Here is a 19,571-nt window from a genome sequence, read left to right on the forward strand (position 1 = left end):
TATAACTGACAAAACGCACAACAGAAGGCTAAAGAAAGAAAGTGAGTCATGCTTGTCCATGTTGTGGGTGGTTGCCAGGGTCTTATTTATTGGCAAAGTCACAAAAGCTAGGCCCGGAGTTGCCAAGTCTTGGTCAATAGATATGGCGTTAATGTATGGTCATCTTGTGTAACATTCAGAATAACAAAGATTCCGATTCCAAAATGTATGGTATAACAAAATGATATAATGTTAAATTATATGAATGATACATTCTGGTTTGCTGAACATTAAATTATTATTAAATGTTATAAGAGATGGTACAGCTTTATACACATGTTGATATTAAAGAATTAACACAAAAGTTAACCAATGTATAGTAGATTAGTAGTATAAAACTAGAGTCAAAGTCAAAAAGCTAGACCTGGAGGTGTCAGTTTTGTTATAGTATTTGGTCTCTAAATATGAAATGCTAGTCTAAGGGGCTGTTCACACCGAATGCACTTTTCCATTCCAATGCAGTTATTTCCATGGTTTTTCTATGTAACACACACAAGACACAGTTGTACTCGAGTGTTTTGAAGTGTCTCACACATTACTACCAAGTTTTTAAAACATCGGGCCCTATTTTAATGATCTAAACGCAAAGTGTAAAGCGCACTGCGCAGGTGCACTCAGGGCGTGTCCAAATCCACTTTTGCTATTTTAACGACGGACAAAAATTTTTTTATGCATTGCAATCCTTTCATTTTAAATATTTGGCATGTTTGTGTGCTGCTGTGCATCCTTGTGTTTAATAATCAGCATGTACGCTCTTTAAATAACAAAGACAAAACATTGAGCCAGACTTTAGACCAGGTTTGAGTTGGTCTATGGCGCAGTCTATTTTCAGCTCTGAACACACTTTTTTTAGACCAGCACGCCCATGGGCGCAAAAATTAGCACAAATGCATTTGCTAATTAAACGACGTGGCGCTGGATGGGAAAATGGGAACAACGCCGGACTGAAACTAGCAAACACTCTTGCGCTGCACCTTGAGTCGCATTGCGCCGGGTGTATGATAGGGCCCATTGTGTTAAGTTAAACGAATTTAAACTTTTACACGTAGTGCCACTCATCAATGTCCGTTCCAGAACCGTATACCAATCAAAAGACTTGCAAGCATTGCAAGCTTTTGTTTACAGTAGCAAATTAGCACAGCAACTGTTTTATTTGATGGTAACATGGAAGAGGAGGCATTCGGCACTGAGGTTGTTTTAGAACCTGTACGATACATCTCAAGTTTTTTAGACACAACAATACATTCTGTGTGACAGCCCCGAATGGACTGGTTTCCTGTTTTGTTGTCAGGCAATAATAGTAGTGAGCAAATAAAACAATAGTAACTTGCAATGACGTTTCCTTTCTCTGATTGGTTGGCTTTGAAACAGGATGTTCAAAAAGGCCAATAGAATAGCAGGAGAGGTGAATCTGAATGGAAAAGTGGGTGTGGCTTACCGTATCACTGCAGGAGCAGGTGAAATGGGAGGGAATGGAGGTGGACGGGATGAAGCCACTCAAGGGCTGTCCACCTCTCGCAATGACAACAGCATGGCTGGGATGAGACTTCATGCTCTGATGATGAATATGACATGCATAAACATGACAGGAGACTTCACACGTGCAAACACAAACACGAAAGATGATTCAATGGAACATCAGGGGCAAAAGACAATGATACAGAATCTTAAAGGGGCAGAGTGTCATCTTTTAAATGTCAAAATACTTTCTCCTATTCCAGTTTTGTTAGAGAAACATGAAATATCATGAAATTACATAATAATAATAATAATAATAATTATTATTATTGTTAACAGTGGAGCTCACCTTAGCAGCAATAGCAGCTGCTGTGATGTGAGAGGAGCCGCTGTCCTCTGTGGACGCCACGCCACTGTCCTTCTTCTCCTCATCCTCTTCCTCACACTGCACACCCTTGTCTTCTGTCTGCTTGTGGGGGCTGGAGGTGTGTGGAGGGGAGAGGGGCGGTGGAGGGGACGGCAGGTCCTCTAGAGCATCATGTACCTCCTTTACCTTTACTATGGCATCCCGCAGCAGGTCTATGGCATGCGGCAGAGCAGGCAGGATGAACTGAAAGCACTCCTGAGAAAAGACAGGGATGCAGATGAAGCAAGAGAAGGAATGAAAAAGCGAAAAGATATTTTAGATGCTCAAACTCTAAACTCTATTCTACAGAGACATAATCATGACAAGTTTAGAGAAAATCAAATTTGTATTTATATTTAGCATGAGTATTACATTGTTAGCATAGTAATAAGCAGCCTTAGATGGCAGTTACTACTAGGCAGTAAGAAGCTTTCTGGAAAACAGCCAGTAACTCAAAACAAAACAAAAATGAACCAAATTGAAACAAAACTAAACTTAAAATAAAATAAACTAAACAACAAAACACAACACAACACAAAACAAAAAAGCAAAACAAAACAAAAAAGACAGCAGTACACATAAAAAAACCAAATACAACAAAAAAAAATACTAAATAAAAGAAGCAAATAATTAAACAACATATATTAATAATAATAAAAAAATATTTACACTTAGATAAACAGTACAGAATATAACATATATATATATATATATATATATATATATATATATATATATATATATATATATATATATATGAATAAAATTAAGATTAAAAGGCTAATTTAAAAAAAAAAAATTCTCATTGTTTTATTATATTGTCATGTAGAATAATTTTGTGTAACATTCAGTATAATTAACAAAATATAATTTTAACAATTACAAAAACAACATTTGCATGTTGTGTGTATGGCAAAAAGAAATTACAGATTGTTAAATTATATAAACGTCATAGTGTGGTTTTCATTTATTTTATACACCATTTGTTTAGACACATTCTGGTGCTTAAATAATATATAATCTGAGCTATTCCTTCAAGATTTGAACAGTAGAATAAAAAAAAAAATAATACTAATAATACTAATACTAATACTAATAATAATTTAATCTGTAACCTTCTCAGAGTTCAACTTTCTCTAGCTCCTCAAGCTTCAAGTGTACTGTTTAGCAGTAATGTGAGGTCTTTAAAGCATAAATCCTTCTTGTTCTCCTCCAATGTAACAGGCCACTATCTATCCGAATCCCCTAATAGGATGACATACAGGCCAACCTATTGACACTAACTTAATGGAATTTCTAATACAGTTGGACATCCTCCATTCTGAGGGGCTGAAGTCCGATAAGGACACATTGTGTGAACTTAACACAGGTGGCCAAACTCGATTGCTCTTAAACTGCATTTCTTAAGTAATTCTGACAAGAGGCATTAATAATAATAAAGCAAAGAACGGCAGAAGGGATGGAGACCGGTCCAGGGAGGGTTGATGCAGTGGAGTATTCCCCCCTGCAGGTCTGATGTGGTTGCATCTCTCCGTTTTGGTGACTCAGAGTTAAAACGAAGATTAATGTGTGGAGACATCAGAAGTCCATAGGCTACTTCATGTCCTCTTGGTGCATGTAGGGATGGTCTATTTTTGTCTTCCCTTTGCAAGGTGAGGCACATGTGTGTGCGCTGACGCTCCAGTGCTCCAGAACAGAGTGTGCTGCTCTGTACAAATAATGGCACCTGAGCTCAAAGAAAGAATGATGGGCAACTCAGACATGCTGACCAGACAAGAACATGCCGATAGTGGATGTGTGATGTGAAGCCACATCACTGTAAAAGCAGATGGACATATTTCATGTCCAATTTCCTCGAGAAAACGGTAGATTACAACGTAGCCCATTGTCAGAGATAAGGCCTTACAAATCACTTGGGCAGCAACACTGTGTCCTAACGGTGTTTGACTTCACAAAGCAAAGCAAAATACTTTTTTTCCCCAGTTGCTTGGTTTCGGTTTTGTTGTGTTTGAAAGATCAAAGTGCAATGCAGCTAATGAATATAACTTAAGAGGTATCTTTGATGCGTGTTCAAATCTAGTGCAAATCTAAAACAGGTGTTTCTTCAACTTCACACAACTTTTTGTTTTTTGTCACATTAAAGCTGTTTTTACATTTTTACAAAAACAAAATAAAAGCTGTTTTGGAAATGTCTTAGACAGTTTTTATCAAAAAGGTCCTTATAGTGACCTTAACTACTACATAATTACATTTAAATTAATGATTTGATATAATGCATTTATTATGTATTATATTAAGAGAAAGAAAGACAGAAAGAAATTAAGAAAGAAAGAAAGAAAATACATAAAAAATGAATGATTATTACATTCTAAACAAAGAAAACTAGCGTAATTTTTAAATGAATTGTTTTCAATGAGGGTGCTGCGTTTTTTTTAGGCACTGAGCATTTTCTTCCCACTTAGTATTGTGCGCTCAGCATTTTTTTGATTTCTTTGTTTGTTTGTTTTTTGTCACAGAGAGTTGAAGAATGATACATTTTGGGTACAATGCATCATTGTCACTTTTAAGTCAGCTGTCCAATCACAGTGGAGGATGGGTGGGACAAATTCCACACAACCAACCGCCAAATTCTCCCTTGTACAACAGCAAAAGATGACAAAAAGAGGCACAACAACAGAACAAAATAATTTAAAACAAGGACCAGAGCAAGTACTTTATATTCATAAATAAACTATCTGTGATATCAGATCCAGAATCAGTTACACTTCAACAGATATTCTGTATAATAACAGCCAAAGTGTCTCAAATGAAGAAGAATAAATACCTTTACGTCTTAAGCCCCGTTCACACCAAGAACTATAACTATAAAGAATATTGTCTGTTTATTATTTGCACACGGTTTGTATGCCACTTTACATTTTTGAGCTCGTTATAATAGGATAGATTTTTATTTGTGTTTGTGTGTGTTTCCAGGTGACATTCTAGTGCAAACTGAAACACTTGGTACACACACATCTCATTTTCTCTGATGTGCTGAGGTCTGTGGTTCTGTTTCGTATTCACTCAGTTTACTTAAATAACAATTTGCCTGTATCAAAACTCTTGCTGCAATCTAAAGGTTTTGCAGAATCTCTCTGTGGATCAAAGTCTTTCTGAACCTGTGGCGTTGTGGCCTGGGTCTGTCTCCTTTTTAAAAGCAAGAAGGGCAAACTGAGTCCAGAAGAGAGTCGTTGTCATAGAAGAGGAGCCGGGGCTGTGAGAAGGATGTGGGATGGAGGGATGCTGGGGGAGGGAGGAGGGGAGAGGGGGAGTGCTGTAGCTGAGCTGGACTGGGCATAAAGGGGTTCTTCAAAGTTGAATCCCCTTATCGGCTCAGCTTCTGGACTTCAAAGCGGCAGTGACAGCAGAGTGCTCCGTGGCTGGGGCTGATGGGTAATGGAGATTAATACCACGGCCCAATCAGCGGAGCTTCATGGGAAGGAGTTGTAATAGGATTGGCCACAATGTTAACATGGTAAACGAGGGAAAACGTATATGTGAGAGGTGAAGGAAGTGGAGGGGCGTATCCTCACTTGAAACTTTTTGTCATTGTTTGTTCATCCTTATACACACACACATAAATAGATGTGTGTGTGTGTGTGTTTTTCCATGGAACAGGTTTTTTTATTTTTTTTTTAGCAGTTCTTAAGTATGTATTTGTACTGTAATTTATATGTAACAAAAATCTATTTTTCTGTATGTATTATACAGTATATATATATACACACACACACACACACACACACACACATACATACACATATATATATATATATTAGGGGTGTAACGATACGCGTATTCGTATTGAACCGTTCGGTACGACGCTTTCGGTTCGGTACGCGGTACGCATTATGTATACCGAACGGTTCGTTGGACTAATTCATTATATAAAATAAAAAAAAAAAAAAAAAAAAAAATAAGAGAAATATAATGATATGCGTTCAACAAGGTAGCCCAATAACCCAAACGACGTAACAGGCAACGCCCCTGACACTCCCGAAGAAGAAAAAAACACCAACTTATATGTTTATGTTAGGCTACTCAGCAGGCGCTCGCTCACTCAGTACGCGCTGAAGGCTCGTTACAAAATAGCCAATGTGTTTAACATACTAGAAAAAAGAAGATCCTCCAGTAACCAACAGGTCTGGTGTTTGGGTGCACTTTGGATTCCCTTTAAGCAATAATGGTGATGGCAAGAGAGTGGTGGATAAAAAAACAACGGTATGTCGCATCTGCAACACGACAGGGTACACCAGCGGGAATACAAAAAAAAAAAAAAAAAAAAAAAAAAACACCAGCGGGAATACTTGAAACATGTCAACTCATTTACGCTGACATCACCTTATTGTGTCAGTATCTGGGAAAAGACGAAAAAAATGAGAAACAAGCACGCAACAAACTATCCCTGCAGCATTAAGACACCGGTATTATAGCTTACAGGGAATCCAAAGTGCACCCACACCAGACCTGTTGGTTATTTTAGGATCTTATATTTCTGGTCTGTTAAATGCATTAGACATTTTGCAACGAGCCTTCAGCGCGTACTGAGTGAGCGAGCGCCTTAGGGGCCGTTCACATATCGTGCCTAAAAACGCGTGGAAAACGCTAAGCGCGTCTTTCTCCTCCTTTCCAAAGCGCTCGGGCAGAAGCGCTCATGAGGCGTCTGTCTTTGCTTAGCAACAATGACGTGCTCTCTCCATGAGACGCGGAAATTTCAGCGAAGGATAAATGGATTTAGTTCTTGTCACATGACCCGCGGTGCGCTTGCGGCATTCTGAAAAGTTGAGATGTTTTTACATTTTGCTGTATCTAAAACGTACCGAACCGAACCGAACCGAACCGTGACATCAGTGTATCGTATCGAACCGAACCGTGAATTTTGTGAACCGTTACACCCCTAATATATATATATATATATATATATATATATATATATATATATATATATATATATATATATATATATACACACACACACACACACACACACACACACACACACACACACACATATATATACACATACAGACAGACAGACCCTACACCTAACAGAAATCTTTGTGCATTTTTACTTTCTCAAAAAAAAAAAAATTCTGTATGATTTATAAGTGTTTTGAAATAGGATGGGTTATGTCCTCATAAGTCACTCTCTCCTAGTAATACCTGTGTCATACCCATGTCATTATACAGAGTCTTTCTCACACACACACACACAGACACACGGACACACACACAGACACACACAGAAAGACACAGACAAATAAACATCTTACCTGTGAGCCCTTCTTGCTCCCAGGTAAATTAATGATGAGGGTTTTGCCCCTGATTCCACAAACAGGTCTACAGGAAGGAGATGATTAGTATTTAATCCAATTAGTATTCCAAACACATCTTTCAGTCTTGTGCGTTTGAGAGTGACAGGGAGGAGATGAGAGAAGGAGTGAGATGAGAGGACATGTCTGTGCTTGTGCATTCACCTGGACAGCATGCCGAGTGGCGTGACATCTAGGGAGCCCATGAGCATTGCTAGAGCCATCCCCGGAGCTTCACGCTCGATCACTTCTCTGGTGGCCTGCAGACGAAAGAACACACATCTATAAACAACAGCAGGTGCATAAACCATCAATCTTATCTTTTAGGAATGTCAAAAGTACCAGTACAATTCGATAATAAGGGAGGGAAAGCAGTCTTTCTACAGTACAGTGTTGTCTGATTTTGCTTCATTTGTTTTTGTTTTAGAATATTTATTTATAGAGTTCTCGAGTCTCACATCTTCCTCCTGTTCATTAAGTCATTAATATTAATCAAAGGATAACTGACTTTAAAATTAGTATTATAAATAAATTTTAGTACTGACTTGATGTCACTTGATGTACATGAAACCGTTATTGGAGTAGGTTTTACTAGGAAATACTATTTCGGTCTTTATTAAAAACATGAATAATTTACTTGCAATTTCTGAATCAAAACTGTTACAAATTAAATCCTACAAGAAATTCTTTCAGTTGTCTATGTTCCTCGGGGAAATAAATTCATCTGTACAGGTTTGGAAAGACATTATGATTTTAATTTCTAGGTAAACTTGAATACATATAAAGTATAGCCTATATAGCAGAGCTTTTTAATATCTGTTAGACAGTGAATGGCCTTCCAGTTTTGTCTGGGTAAATGATGCCAATTTTGTTCAGTATATGAAAAAAAAAACAATGTAAAAGCCACAAAACATGAGGGCCCTGCTAAACATCATTTTTTTATGATTTGCAGTCATGCATCCTAACAGGCTAAGCTAAATCATCATTTAGAGCCAATTGTTCTTCACAGCAGTGGCATTAGCACAATACTCATGACATAAGCACAGCTCCATCGCTGAGATTTTTCATTACAAACACATTTCTGGTGGGTCTTTGATCTGAAATCCCCGTTCACTGAACCCTTCCCAGCATCCCCCTGGGACACACGTCCCTCCACCTCCGCCATCCCATCCTGGTGGAACACACACACCCTCACACAGTCATAGTCATACAAACACATTCTAGAACACACGCAAAGTCAGAAGAAAAGTGCGCAGCAGGGAGGGGAGGAGACGAAAAGGAAGGGGATCTCGGGCTAAAAGAAGGAGAGAATTTCTCTCCGATGTGACGCACTGTGCCCTTGAATTGAATGACACTTCAAACACTCACATTAGTAAAAAGGAGAAGGAGTGCAGGATACATAAAAAAATAGCTACACAGCGTCGCTCCACCAGGCACAATCCCCACCAGAATCTCATAAAGATACACACATACGGTTTCATTCGTCAATTACAGCAGAGGTCCCCAACCCCCGAGCCGCGGACCGGTATCGGTCCGTGTGTCATTTGGTACCGGGCCGCACAAGAAGGAATAAATAATTTACATTAAAGCTGCAGTGGGTAACTTTTTTTCAACACAAAACAACATTGTGGCACAGCCTTGCGCTGACTGGACCAGAAGAGCCGTGAGCGGTGGATTTTTGCAAAACAAATAACAGAGGTGGAGGCAGAAGTGTGCTGAGCCATAACGATCTTTTATTTTGGAAAAAGGCCAGATGCTCTGTGTTATTTTCATGGATTTTATATTCGTTTTTGTGGTGCATCTTATTTTTTAGGCATGTTTAAACGTCACCATAGAGACCATAATCAGTGAAAAAAGTGGGTTAGGGGGCAGAGAGGATGTAATTCGTGTTATGTTGTTGGCTCGATGTTAAAAGGACACTGCTAAATAAAGTTTTATACGAATACACAGTGGATTAATATTGTATTATTATATTTACAATATACCACAGTTTTTATGCCAGTCGTATCATTTTATTTTGTATTTATCCATCACACCATAAAGCCCGGTCCGTGAAAATTTTGTCTGACATTAAACCGGTCCTTGGTGCTAAAAAGGTTGGGGACCACTGAATTACAGCACTTTTGTATAGAGGTCTGCAGGTACACACACATACACACCAGGTATGGAGTGCTAAGATTATAATTTAGATTATGATTATGGTTTATCCATAGTTATCTGAATGCTAGAAAACATATACACTCTTAAAAAAAAAGAAAAAGGTGCTTCATGATGACATAGAAGAACCTTTTTGTCTAAATGGTTCATGAAGAACCTTTAACAATTGAAGAACCTTTCCGTTTCAAAAGTTTCTTCATGGTTTATAGAACCTCTGATTGAATGCTTCTTTGTGGAATCAAAAAAGTTTTTTCTTTTGCATCGCTAAAAGAACCTTTAGAAGCACTTTTTTTATGTAAGAGTGTAGCTGCTTTTGCAATTAAAAACTGCTAAATAAAGTTTATAAGTAGTTATGTTATGATATGTAATATTTGAGGGTGGAGAGATGGTCGGATTCCCCCGGTCTATATGTCTCTGCATCAACTGAATTAGTAGTTTAAAACTCCTTGAGACTACTCTAATAACAGGCCGTGCAAAAACCAAAAACAATAATATCTTCAAAATATTGTCAAGTAACACTGCAAACAAGAATAATATCTGGAAAAAAAATGTTGACAATAACGTACAGTATATCTTCAACATTGTCTATGACCAAAACATAAGATATTTTTTAGGAGAAAAGCATGAGAATATACAGTTACAGAATTATTATTATTATTTTATTTTTATTTTTTTCATTTCTTTTTGAAGGCTGAGTAAACCTTTGCAGGTGTTTTGAATTGATTAGCTGATTGGCATGTCACCATATCCTAATTTGTTGAGATGTGAGCCAAATATGTAAATGTGACCCAAAATCATCACAATTAAAATAACCAAATATATATATATATATATATATATATATATATATATATATATATATATATATATATAGTGCTCTAGCAAGCAAGCAAGCGCAAGGTTGGGGGTTCGATTCCCTGGGAACACATGATATGTAAAAATTGATAGCCTGAATGTACTGTAAGTCGCTTTGGATAAAAGCGTCTGCTAAATGCATAAATTTAATTTAATTTAATTTTTATATATATATATATATATATATATATATATATATATATATATATATATATATATATATATATATATATATATATATATATATATATATTATGTGTCCTTTTATTATTGCTTGGACAAAATGCTGCAGGTTTCTTTGTGAAATGTAAATAGAACACTATATTAATATACTAATATAGCCCTTGCATATTATTGCTCTTTTGTTGATTTTAATTGCTTCTATTGTCCTCATTTGTAAGTCGCTTTGGATAAAACTGCCTGATAAAATCTAAATTACATTGTATAATTTCAAAATTGGAAGCAAAAAGCAAAATGATTTGACTTCAGTTTTGTGAAACTATACATAAAAAACATCTGCATGAAAACAGAAATGATGTGCTGAATGAGATGCAGATTTACTCTCTGCCAGCAGGTGTCGCTTAAAGCGTTTCCTTGGTTTCTGCTGTAAACAAAGCAGCGTTGCACTTATGAACTTTAATTATACAGAGGCAAGATGAAAAGAAAAAATACCATCTAAACTTTTCTAAAGACAGTAAGTTCCTTTCAGACATACATTCATATAAACTCCTACTCCTAATTGAATCGTGATTTGATTACCATCTCAACCGATTTGAATCATCACATATTTTTATCGATTTTCAACCGGCTCACGGTTAATCGTTACATCTAGTGTTGTCACAGTACCAAAATTTCAGTATTCAGTACCGATACCAGTGAAAATCCACGGTTCTCTGTACCAATTTCGGTACCAAAGCAAAACACAAAAATATTCTAATAAAAAAAAAAAACCTTTTATCACAAAAAATAAAACCAATGCCATTCTTTATACTTATTTACAATTATGTTTTTCTACAAGTAATATAATTATGAAAAACAGTAAACAAGTTTCACCCAAATTTAATTTGTCTTTTAATAAACGAAATGTAAATATTTTTTTTGTTGAGATAAATAAAAGGAATTTGCTATTAAATTTAAACATAGAGGAAATATTGTGTGATTTATTTCTTTAAAAAATAAAGTTAGTAGTCAACAGTAACAGTAGTAGCAGAATCACATACATTCTACTAAATAATAGTAATATTTCTAGCACAATGCCTTTATGTAAAAATTAACTTTTATTTTGACGGGCTACTTTTATTTTGACACTGGTTTTACTCAAATGAAATGGTAAAATGCTTGTGAAGTGACTCAGAACAGTTCTGGTGATGTAGTTTATGTATTTATGTCCTCATTGAGACGCAGATGCTAAAATTACTGCAAGCGTCACGTGCATCAGTCTATGTAGTAAACAAACCCGTATGTCTCTGCCATTCATTCATTCATACAGAGATGCTCAGAACATGCAGGATTCATATTTCAACCCAACTTTTGCGGCTTAACATTTACAGATACTGGTCCATACAGAGATTTGATTTGATGAATTTATGCTAACTTTGACAAATTCCGTGGCTGTCCATATTTAAATGTAAGTTTCCATGACTGGATTTTGAGATTCCATCCACGTTTTCTGCTTCGCGGAAATCATAGCGCTGTATGTGTCAAGAACCACCGGGTTGAGTGGGTACTCGGTACCACCTGTATTTAAAGAAACCTGCTACCGTCACATTTTCATTTTTTAAGTATCAACTTGTTACCGAAGTACCGGGTCTTTTGACAACACTAGTTACATCCCTAGTGAAAAGCCTTTAAAAAGTCACATTTTTTGTTTCACAAGAAATCATCAACCAAGGAGCATGCATGTGAATGGAAAAATAAATTGTACATAAACACAGTGCACAAATACACAAACATCACAATTTCTCCCTCTCACTCACAAACAGACTCAGAAAAACAAGGACACATTGGGGTGGGGGCAGAAACACACACTCACATGGACACAAACACAAACAGGTGGGCTCCCATGTACCTCAGGCGTGACATCACGGGGTGCAAAACCTGTTCCACCAGTGGTCAGGATCAAGTTGAGCTCCTTCTCATCGCACCAGTCCACCAGCGTCTCCTTTAATGCACACAAACACACCGTATATCAACACAAAATGCTCAGCAGTCATTTTGTAAAGAGCACAAAGGTACATTTGTGTATGTGCATTTGTGCACCATATGAGCAGTTGCCCTCAATTTAGTGGTGCAACATCACATGCACTTCTAGTACAATTATATTTCTACTTTTTAAATGCAGCTCAAGTGTCCCAACCCATTTTAGATACTTTATTAAATTTGTTCATTTGTAAGCTCAGATAAACTTCAGGAAGAGCATGTTATGACTATGAGTGCAGCAGAATTACTGGCCTCCAGGGGGCAGCAGTGTGCAGAGGTGTGTATGGTTGCACCACAGACTCACTGAAAGGGTGAGAGAGGAAGTGTTACCTTGATCTCCTCAATTTCATCAGGGACAATTTTGTATGCAGAGATTATGCCTCCGAGCCTGTGGATGAAACACACAAATGAAAACAACCGTAAGTGTATGTTCAGTCCCAACAGCAGGGGAGAAATGGGGAGTGAGAGGGAAAAAACACAATGTGACAGAGTGCAGGAACGAGAAAGAGCAATACAATGCCAGAGGTACCAAAATGCTGTCAAAATACATCCCCACACACTCCACCCACAACAGGAATGACAGTTAAAGAAGACATTTTCTCTTCTTTCACAGGACTCTTGCTGTTGTACTCACATCTGCATTCAAAGGGGTGACGGCTCACAGAGGATTCAACTTTGGCAGCCCTGTTTTTAGGCCACAAAACAGGTGGTTTAGCGCAATGGCTAGTTTTCAAGTACCAGTTTCCTACATAAATATATGATGTACATTCTCTGGAGATAGAGGAAATTTGAACAGACATGCACACAACTTTTGAGCAGACCATATTTAAAGGGGGGGTGAAATGCTCGTTTTCACTCAATATCCTGTTAATCTTGAGTGCCTATAGAGTAGTACTGCATCCTTCATAACTACAAAAAGTCTTTAGTTTTATTATATTCATAAGAGAAAGATAGTCTGTACCGATTTTTCCCGGAAAAACACGACCGGCTGGAGGCGTGACGTGTGGGCGGAGCTAAAGAATCACGAGCGTGAGTAAGCTTTTGCGTTGAGAGCGTTTGGAAGCTGTGACATTACCGTGAGGAAAAAACCATCATCGAAAACAAACCATGGCTTACAGTCAGATTCAGCCGTTTATTTATGATCCAGAATCAGATCCAGAGGCTGAAACTGAACGAGAGCAGCAGCAGCAACGACTCGCTCCGAGCGGGGCTTGAACCCGGGTCTCCGATGGGAGGCGGATGCACTAACAAGGAGGCAGAGATATTTGAAGCAGTTTTACTCACCGCCTGCGGCTCCAACACACGATCGTGACCCTTTTTCGTTGGGATTGCATCATCCTTAAGAAATAAACGATGTGCAAATCCGTCGTCAAACTGGGCCTTTGTTTGTAAAACAAGCATCTTCGAAATGCAGGGGAACAAACACAAACACTTGCACAACTCCGTTGATGCTCTGTAAAAATAAACTCCATCCACTGGTCCCTTAATGCTGGTTTTTTTTTTTTTGGTAATCTGTGCAGGGTTGTCTTGCCCTGGCAACCAAAAACACATTTATTTTGGGACTTTTCGCGACGCTCTCGCTCTGATCAGTGAATCGCTCTGATCAGTGAATGTCTCTGCTCTGCTGTACGGGAGCGCGCGCTCTTCCGGCAGAAGTGCCCTTAGGACCCATATAAGGAAATTCCGCTCCATCTAACGTCACACAGAGTCATACTCGAAAAAAAACTTTCCGAAGCTTGTGACACCGGAAGGAGTATTTTGGGAACACTCCGTCAAACGTACAACTTAATTTTTTAAACTTTGTCCATGTTTAGCATGGGAATCCAACTCTTTAACAGTGTAAAAAACTCAGTATGCATGAAATAGCATTTCACCCCCCCTTTAAATTCTGAAGTGCTGCACAAACTAGTGGCTGCTTCTAGTACTGCAACTAGCAATAAATAGCAGTTCTGACAGATGTGGGCACATTTCTGGAAATCAGTTGCCTGTTACAACGAATGGGATCAGGAGATGATGCAAGTCAGACTCGAACCTGCATGAGCACCATGTTTTGCCGTGTTCAGAGCACATAGGCCAACCATAGCGTGATGGGTTAAAATAAAGAGGATTTTAAACAAGGACAAACTCATGTCAGGAGACTGAAATGATTTAGCAAAATCCCATTTTTCAGTGCGATTTTCTGGGGCTTGTCTGTATATTCAGTGTTGATTACATTGATGTTCTGCATCTATTCATGAAGTACTGATCTATCTATATGATATATCTTCTCCTGATGTATCTGTCCATCTAACTACTACGGTGTAATGCCCACAAAAGAGCAAAAAATAGAGAACCAGAAAGAAAGAGAGACGTAGAGAGAGACATGGAGAGCGGAGACTAAAAGAAGAATATGCTGAACACAAAGATGCAGAGCTCTTTAATCCGGTTGCCAGGGAAACCGCTGGTGTGTGAAGATTGGGGGTTTGGGGAGAGGTGCTTTAAGACGGAGATGAGTTTGGGATTTCAACCTGGGTATTTTGTTTGTGTAAGTGAGTACTCACGAACAAAGGAAAGTGAAGGAAGAATGCTGAATCTGACTGGAGAGTCTTCTGAATCTGTGATCGATTATGGCTTGATTAATGAGTGTGTATGTGGGTTGGGCTGCACAGCCTTTCTCAAACCCAAACGAGTATGTTAACGTGTCTGTGTTTACTGATTTAGTAAAGGTTTCAACCTGAAAAGACGTTGAAAACTTCAAAACTCTGTGGTGCAGTGCATGGACACAACTAATAGCTCTTCCAAGTAGACAAGGCATTGGAATATATAGGGAAGAATGTATTAACCATGTTACACAAATTTTATATAGTATTTCAGTGCATAAAAACAGCATGTTGTTCATTTACCACTAAGGCCCAATCCCAATTCTATTTTATACACCTTCCCCTACCCCTACTAGAAAATATTCCCCTAAGGATTGGGACAACACTACTATGCAGTCACACGTCACACATTGGTTGGCATTTACTACACAGAGCTGTAATTCACTGACAATTTACACAAAATCGATTTTAAAATCGGTGGCGATTCTTTGTCGATTTTGAAAGTGATTTTGTGTTAGTTTTCGATAGATCAAGGCTCTTGTGTAGTAACTGCCGCTCCACCTGAATCAATGTTGCCAAGTCTGCGGTAGTTTTTCATGTCCGCAGTTCGAAGCAACCCCAATACCAATAACGTGATATTTATCCCCTAAAATGCAAATATTGACAAGACAACCATGCCAAAAAAAAAAACGTATATTTTAACCCCGGGAAGCAATTTTTTTTTATCTGGGAACCTCCTGGAATCGCGATTAGTTTTGGACTAGTTTTGAGAAGCAACAGGGCAGGATTTGTTGTGAAAACCTGGCAACCCTGATCTGAACACACGTGCTGGAGATAATACTTCTAGTTACAGGAGCCTCTTTACTGTGAACGTGAACGCCCAAAATGGAGGGGTAGGGGAACGCGGTAGGGCTGCAACTAACGATTATTTTGATAATCGATTAATCTGTCGATTAATTTTACGATTAATCGATTAATCGGTTTATGTACTTATATTTTAGTTTTTTCCATTTTTTCCCCAAGTAAATTATTAATAAAGGGTCTTTATCATTCAGCATAGATTTTTAAGAGATTTTAACCATTTTGCATTGTCATATCCTCATCAAAAATATACCTGGAGTTGTTTTATTATGTTAGTAATCCTTTGTCGAACTCTTCTGCAATCAAAACACTGACCCATACTCTAGCAAAATTCACAACGAGATTTCAAATATTGTTTTCACCATGGCAGTCCTTAGAGCTCCTAAAGTAGTTTAACATCCCAAACAAAGCTTAAGGAATCTTTGAGAACATATTTTCACGAAGTATAAGGATAAAACAGAATAAAATTGCAGTGCATTGTATTTTATTATTTACTGGGAAAAAGCTTTATAGCTTATGCTGTGAAATTGTAAACAATCCTTCGAAAAAAAGTGCCAATGGCATGAAACCTGAATGGAACTCACAATTTAAAGTAAAATCCATCAGAAGGTTGTCCAGAAAAAAAAAATTGGGACACACACAAAAAACCTGCTGTGTGAAAAAGAGCAGTGACTACTTAGAAAAGAAGTGCATTTTAAATATACTCAAACATTTACCTCTCTCATTCAGTCATAATTAGGCTGCAAGTCTGAATTATGAACTGGTAAACGACAAACTGATCACATAACATGTTTGTAAAGCTTTAAATGTTAACTGTTAAAAAGCAATGTTATCAGGTTTTATAACTAAACATTTGCAAACAACCTTGTACTGGAGAATCTGCACAAATAAAATTCTTAGGGGCCGTTCACATATCGCACCTAAAAACGCGTGGAAAACGCTAGTCGCGCCGCTTTCTCCTTCTTTCCAAAGCGCTCGGGCAGAAGTGCCCCTGAGGCGTCTGCCTTTGCTAAGCAACCATGACGTGCTCTCTCCATGACGTGCTCTCTCCATGACGTGCTCTCTCCATGACGTGCCCTCTCCATGAAGACCCGGAAATTTCTGCAAAGGATAAATGGATGCGGTGTGGACGCGCCTGGAAAAACGGGCGCATCGCACCGCGTGCGTGTCGCGACCGCGTCGCTTTCATTATGAGAGTGCATACTGCGCGCCTACATAGGAAATAACGAACTTGAGCACGCAAAAGACACGATATGTGAACGGCCCCTTAAACAGTTCAGTAGTGCAGAGTTTACAGGTTACTCTTCATTTTGAAGGCTCAAAGTAAAGTACTCCCACTTCCCGCTGAATGCTGCAGAGACGCTGTTCGGGAAGCACGTGACATAAAACGAGGCCAGCTATTGGCTATTCGCTACTTCACCTGCTGTACTGGCTGAGTAAAACCTCCGGTGGCTCATTACTGCCACACTTTGGTCACCGCAGATTTGAAATATGCACGAAATGAGCCGCTTATGGCAAATAAAATTTATTTAGCAACGAATCGATTACTAAATTAGTTGACAACTATTTTAATAATCGATTTTAATCGATTAAATCGATTCGTTGTTTCAGCTCTAGAACGCGGATTGTGTGACTGGAGTAATGATGCAAAAAATTCAGCTTTGAAAGTCAGCTTTGATTGTTCCTAATAAACTGTTTAATTGCACTCGCAAGAGAATATTAAATTATGTTGTGGGATAATTAAATATATTCTAAATAAAATACAAACATGAAATTATATACATTTATTTTGTCCTCACATTCTTTCTTGCAACTCTCAGTGACACCGCTGACTGAAAGGCTCAATATGCAGCTCATTATGCAGCCCTTTGTTTTCTCAGGTGTAAATCACAATGATATTCATGATAGTTGACGCCTACTCGCATTAGATTTTTACCAACAAAAAGTATCTTAGAAAATGTAAATCAATATATTGTTTCCTGTAAGTGAGTAAACAAGATGATTTCCACATAATTTAGAAAGAACAATTCTAGGCCCTCTCAAAAGTCTCAAAAGTTTTAGTTTTTCACTAAACACCCATAACTTTTTTTTTCTCAAAAACACAATCATGTACATACATGCTGCTCACATATTATTATAGCCCAGATTGTGCTGATTACCGTGAGATTAGACTTTAGCCATTTAGATGTGTATAAGAAACTGAAAAAAGCACAAATGTCAGGGCATGACAAAACTTCTCCAGGCCCCAAAAATACCCTTAGACTTCAGAGGGTTAATAAATAACTGTCTGCAGACCCGCAGCAAATAAAATTCACTCTCATAAGGAACCATGACCTTGGTGACACTTTTCTGCTCTGGGGTGAAAACACGTCCATTCCTCAGGTGAGTACTCAGCTGTCCCTCTCTCAAACGTCTGCATGTTAACCTCTCTGTAGGTGAAGACATCGGAATAGTCTCTATCCAGAGGACGATGAGCCATGTGTCCCCACAATGATTAATTCAACTCTATTTTTACCACACCTCGTTAGTAAAACTGACAGCTTATCCTATGAATCAATTCACCTGAACTGACACACACACATAGCTTATCCATCAATACTCTCTGAACTCGCTCTACCTTATGGCTGCGCTCCATGCTTCTCTTCCTCTCTGACATCTTTCAGAGACCTACATCCTGCTGTCTCTGTCACCCCTCTGACCTTGGTCCAGATATGTAGAATTGCTCTGAAAGAAGCTTTGGTTTCTGATACTAAAGTGGAAACAGATGCAGTCTTGGAACAATTTATCATCAATTCGTAATCCATCAAATAAATTTTAATCAGCATTGATTTAACCATAAATGCAACAACACCAAAAAACCCAGTTAATTCAATTATTAGGACGGAGCATGCATTGCTGAGTTTCAAGTATCAATAGCTTAGTGGGTAGCGTTTTCTGTATTAACTTTCTTCCCAAGGAAACAGGTCTTCCAAGGCACTTCAGAAATCAACCAGATTGGGGCATCTTTTTAGACAGGTTGTTAGTGAAAATTTGATTTGGATGTACCTTGAGGCCTTCCAACATTCACATTATACCTAGAGAAGCCAGCATTTATATAGAGAGGTGGAAGGACAATAAGCTTTCCTTCTTGCTGAAAGATTGTTAAAGGTTTCTCAAAGCACGAGATGTATCTGCTGAAGTATAAGAGAAGTATTTGCCATACGAGAGCCCTGCATTATGTGAAATTGTATAGAAGCTTTTCTTCTGTCATTTCACAGAATCAATAATGTTTGCAACAATGGATGAAAGGCAATGCACACAGACCAAGTAAGAAACTGTAGTTGCCGTTATCCTTTGTCAGGGATGGACTCTTGGGCCATGTCCCAAATGCCAACCTAAAGGCTTGCAGTCCTCCACCAAGTCCACATATTGGTCTAGATCATTGGGTAGTAGCTCACATCATTGTGGGATCGGTTTAAGGTACAGTAGCATTCAGAGGCACATATGGATGGTAAAGAGGCTTAAGCTATGTCAGGGATGTCCAATCCGGCTCTTGGAGGGCCATTATCCTGAAGAATTTAGCTAGGAATTCAATCCTAATTGAACCAGCTTCAGGGTTACTAGAAGCTTCCAGGCAAGTGTGTTGAGGCAGGTTAAAGGACTCTTCAGGACATTGGCCCTCCAGGA

The 19,571-nt window shown here is 38.3% G+C and overlaps 1 protein-coding gene across 1 annotated transcript in view; it reads right to left on the bottom strand.

Annotated features, from left to right (window-relative positions):
- LOC113117860 (gephyrin-like) overlaps positions 1-19,571 on the bottom strand; it is a 63,905-nt gene that overhangs the window by 21,149 nt on the left and 23,185 nt on the right. Inside the window, exons 3-8 of the mRNA XM_026286784.1 lie at positions 12,796-12,853; positions 12,335-12,427; positions 7,420-7,514; positions 7,216-7,282; positions 1,847-2,119; positions 1,478-1,594 (exon numbers count right to left, since the gene is read on the bottom strand). Coding sequence (XP_026142569.1) covers positions 1,478-1,594; positions 1,847-2,119; positions 7,216-7,282; positions 7,420-7,514; positions 12,335-12,427; positions 12,796-12,853 — 703 coding nt within the window. The remainder of the gene's footprint in view (positions 1-1,477; positions 1,595-1,846; positions 2,120-7,215; positions 7,283-7,419; positions 7,515-12,334; positions 12,428-12,795; positions 12,854-19,571) is intronic.

This window comes from Carassius auratus, chromosome 17 (genome assembly GCF_003368295.1).
Source record: "Carassius auratus strain Wakin chromosome 17, ASM336829v1, whole genome shotgun sequence".
In the NCBI taxonomy this organism is placed as follows: Eukaryota; Metazoa; Chordata; class Actinopteri; order Cypriniformes; family Cyprinidae; genus Carassius; species Carassius auratus.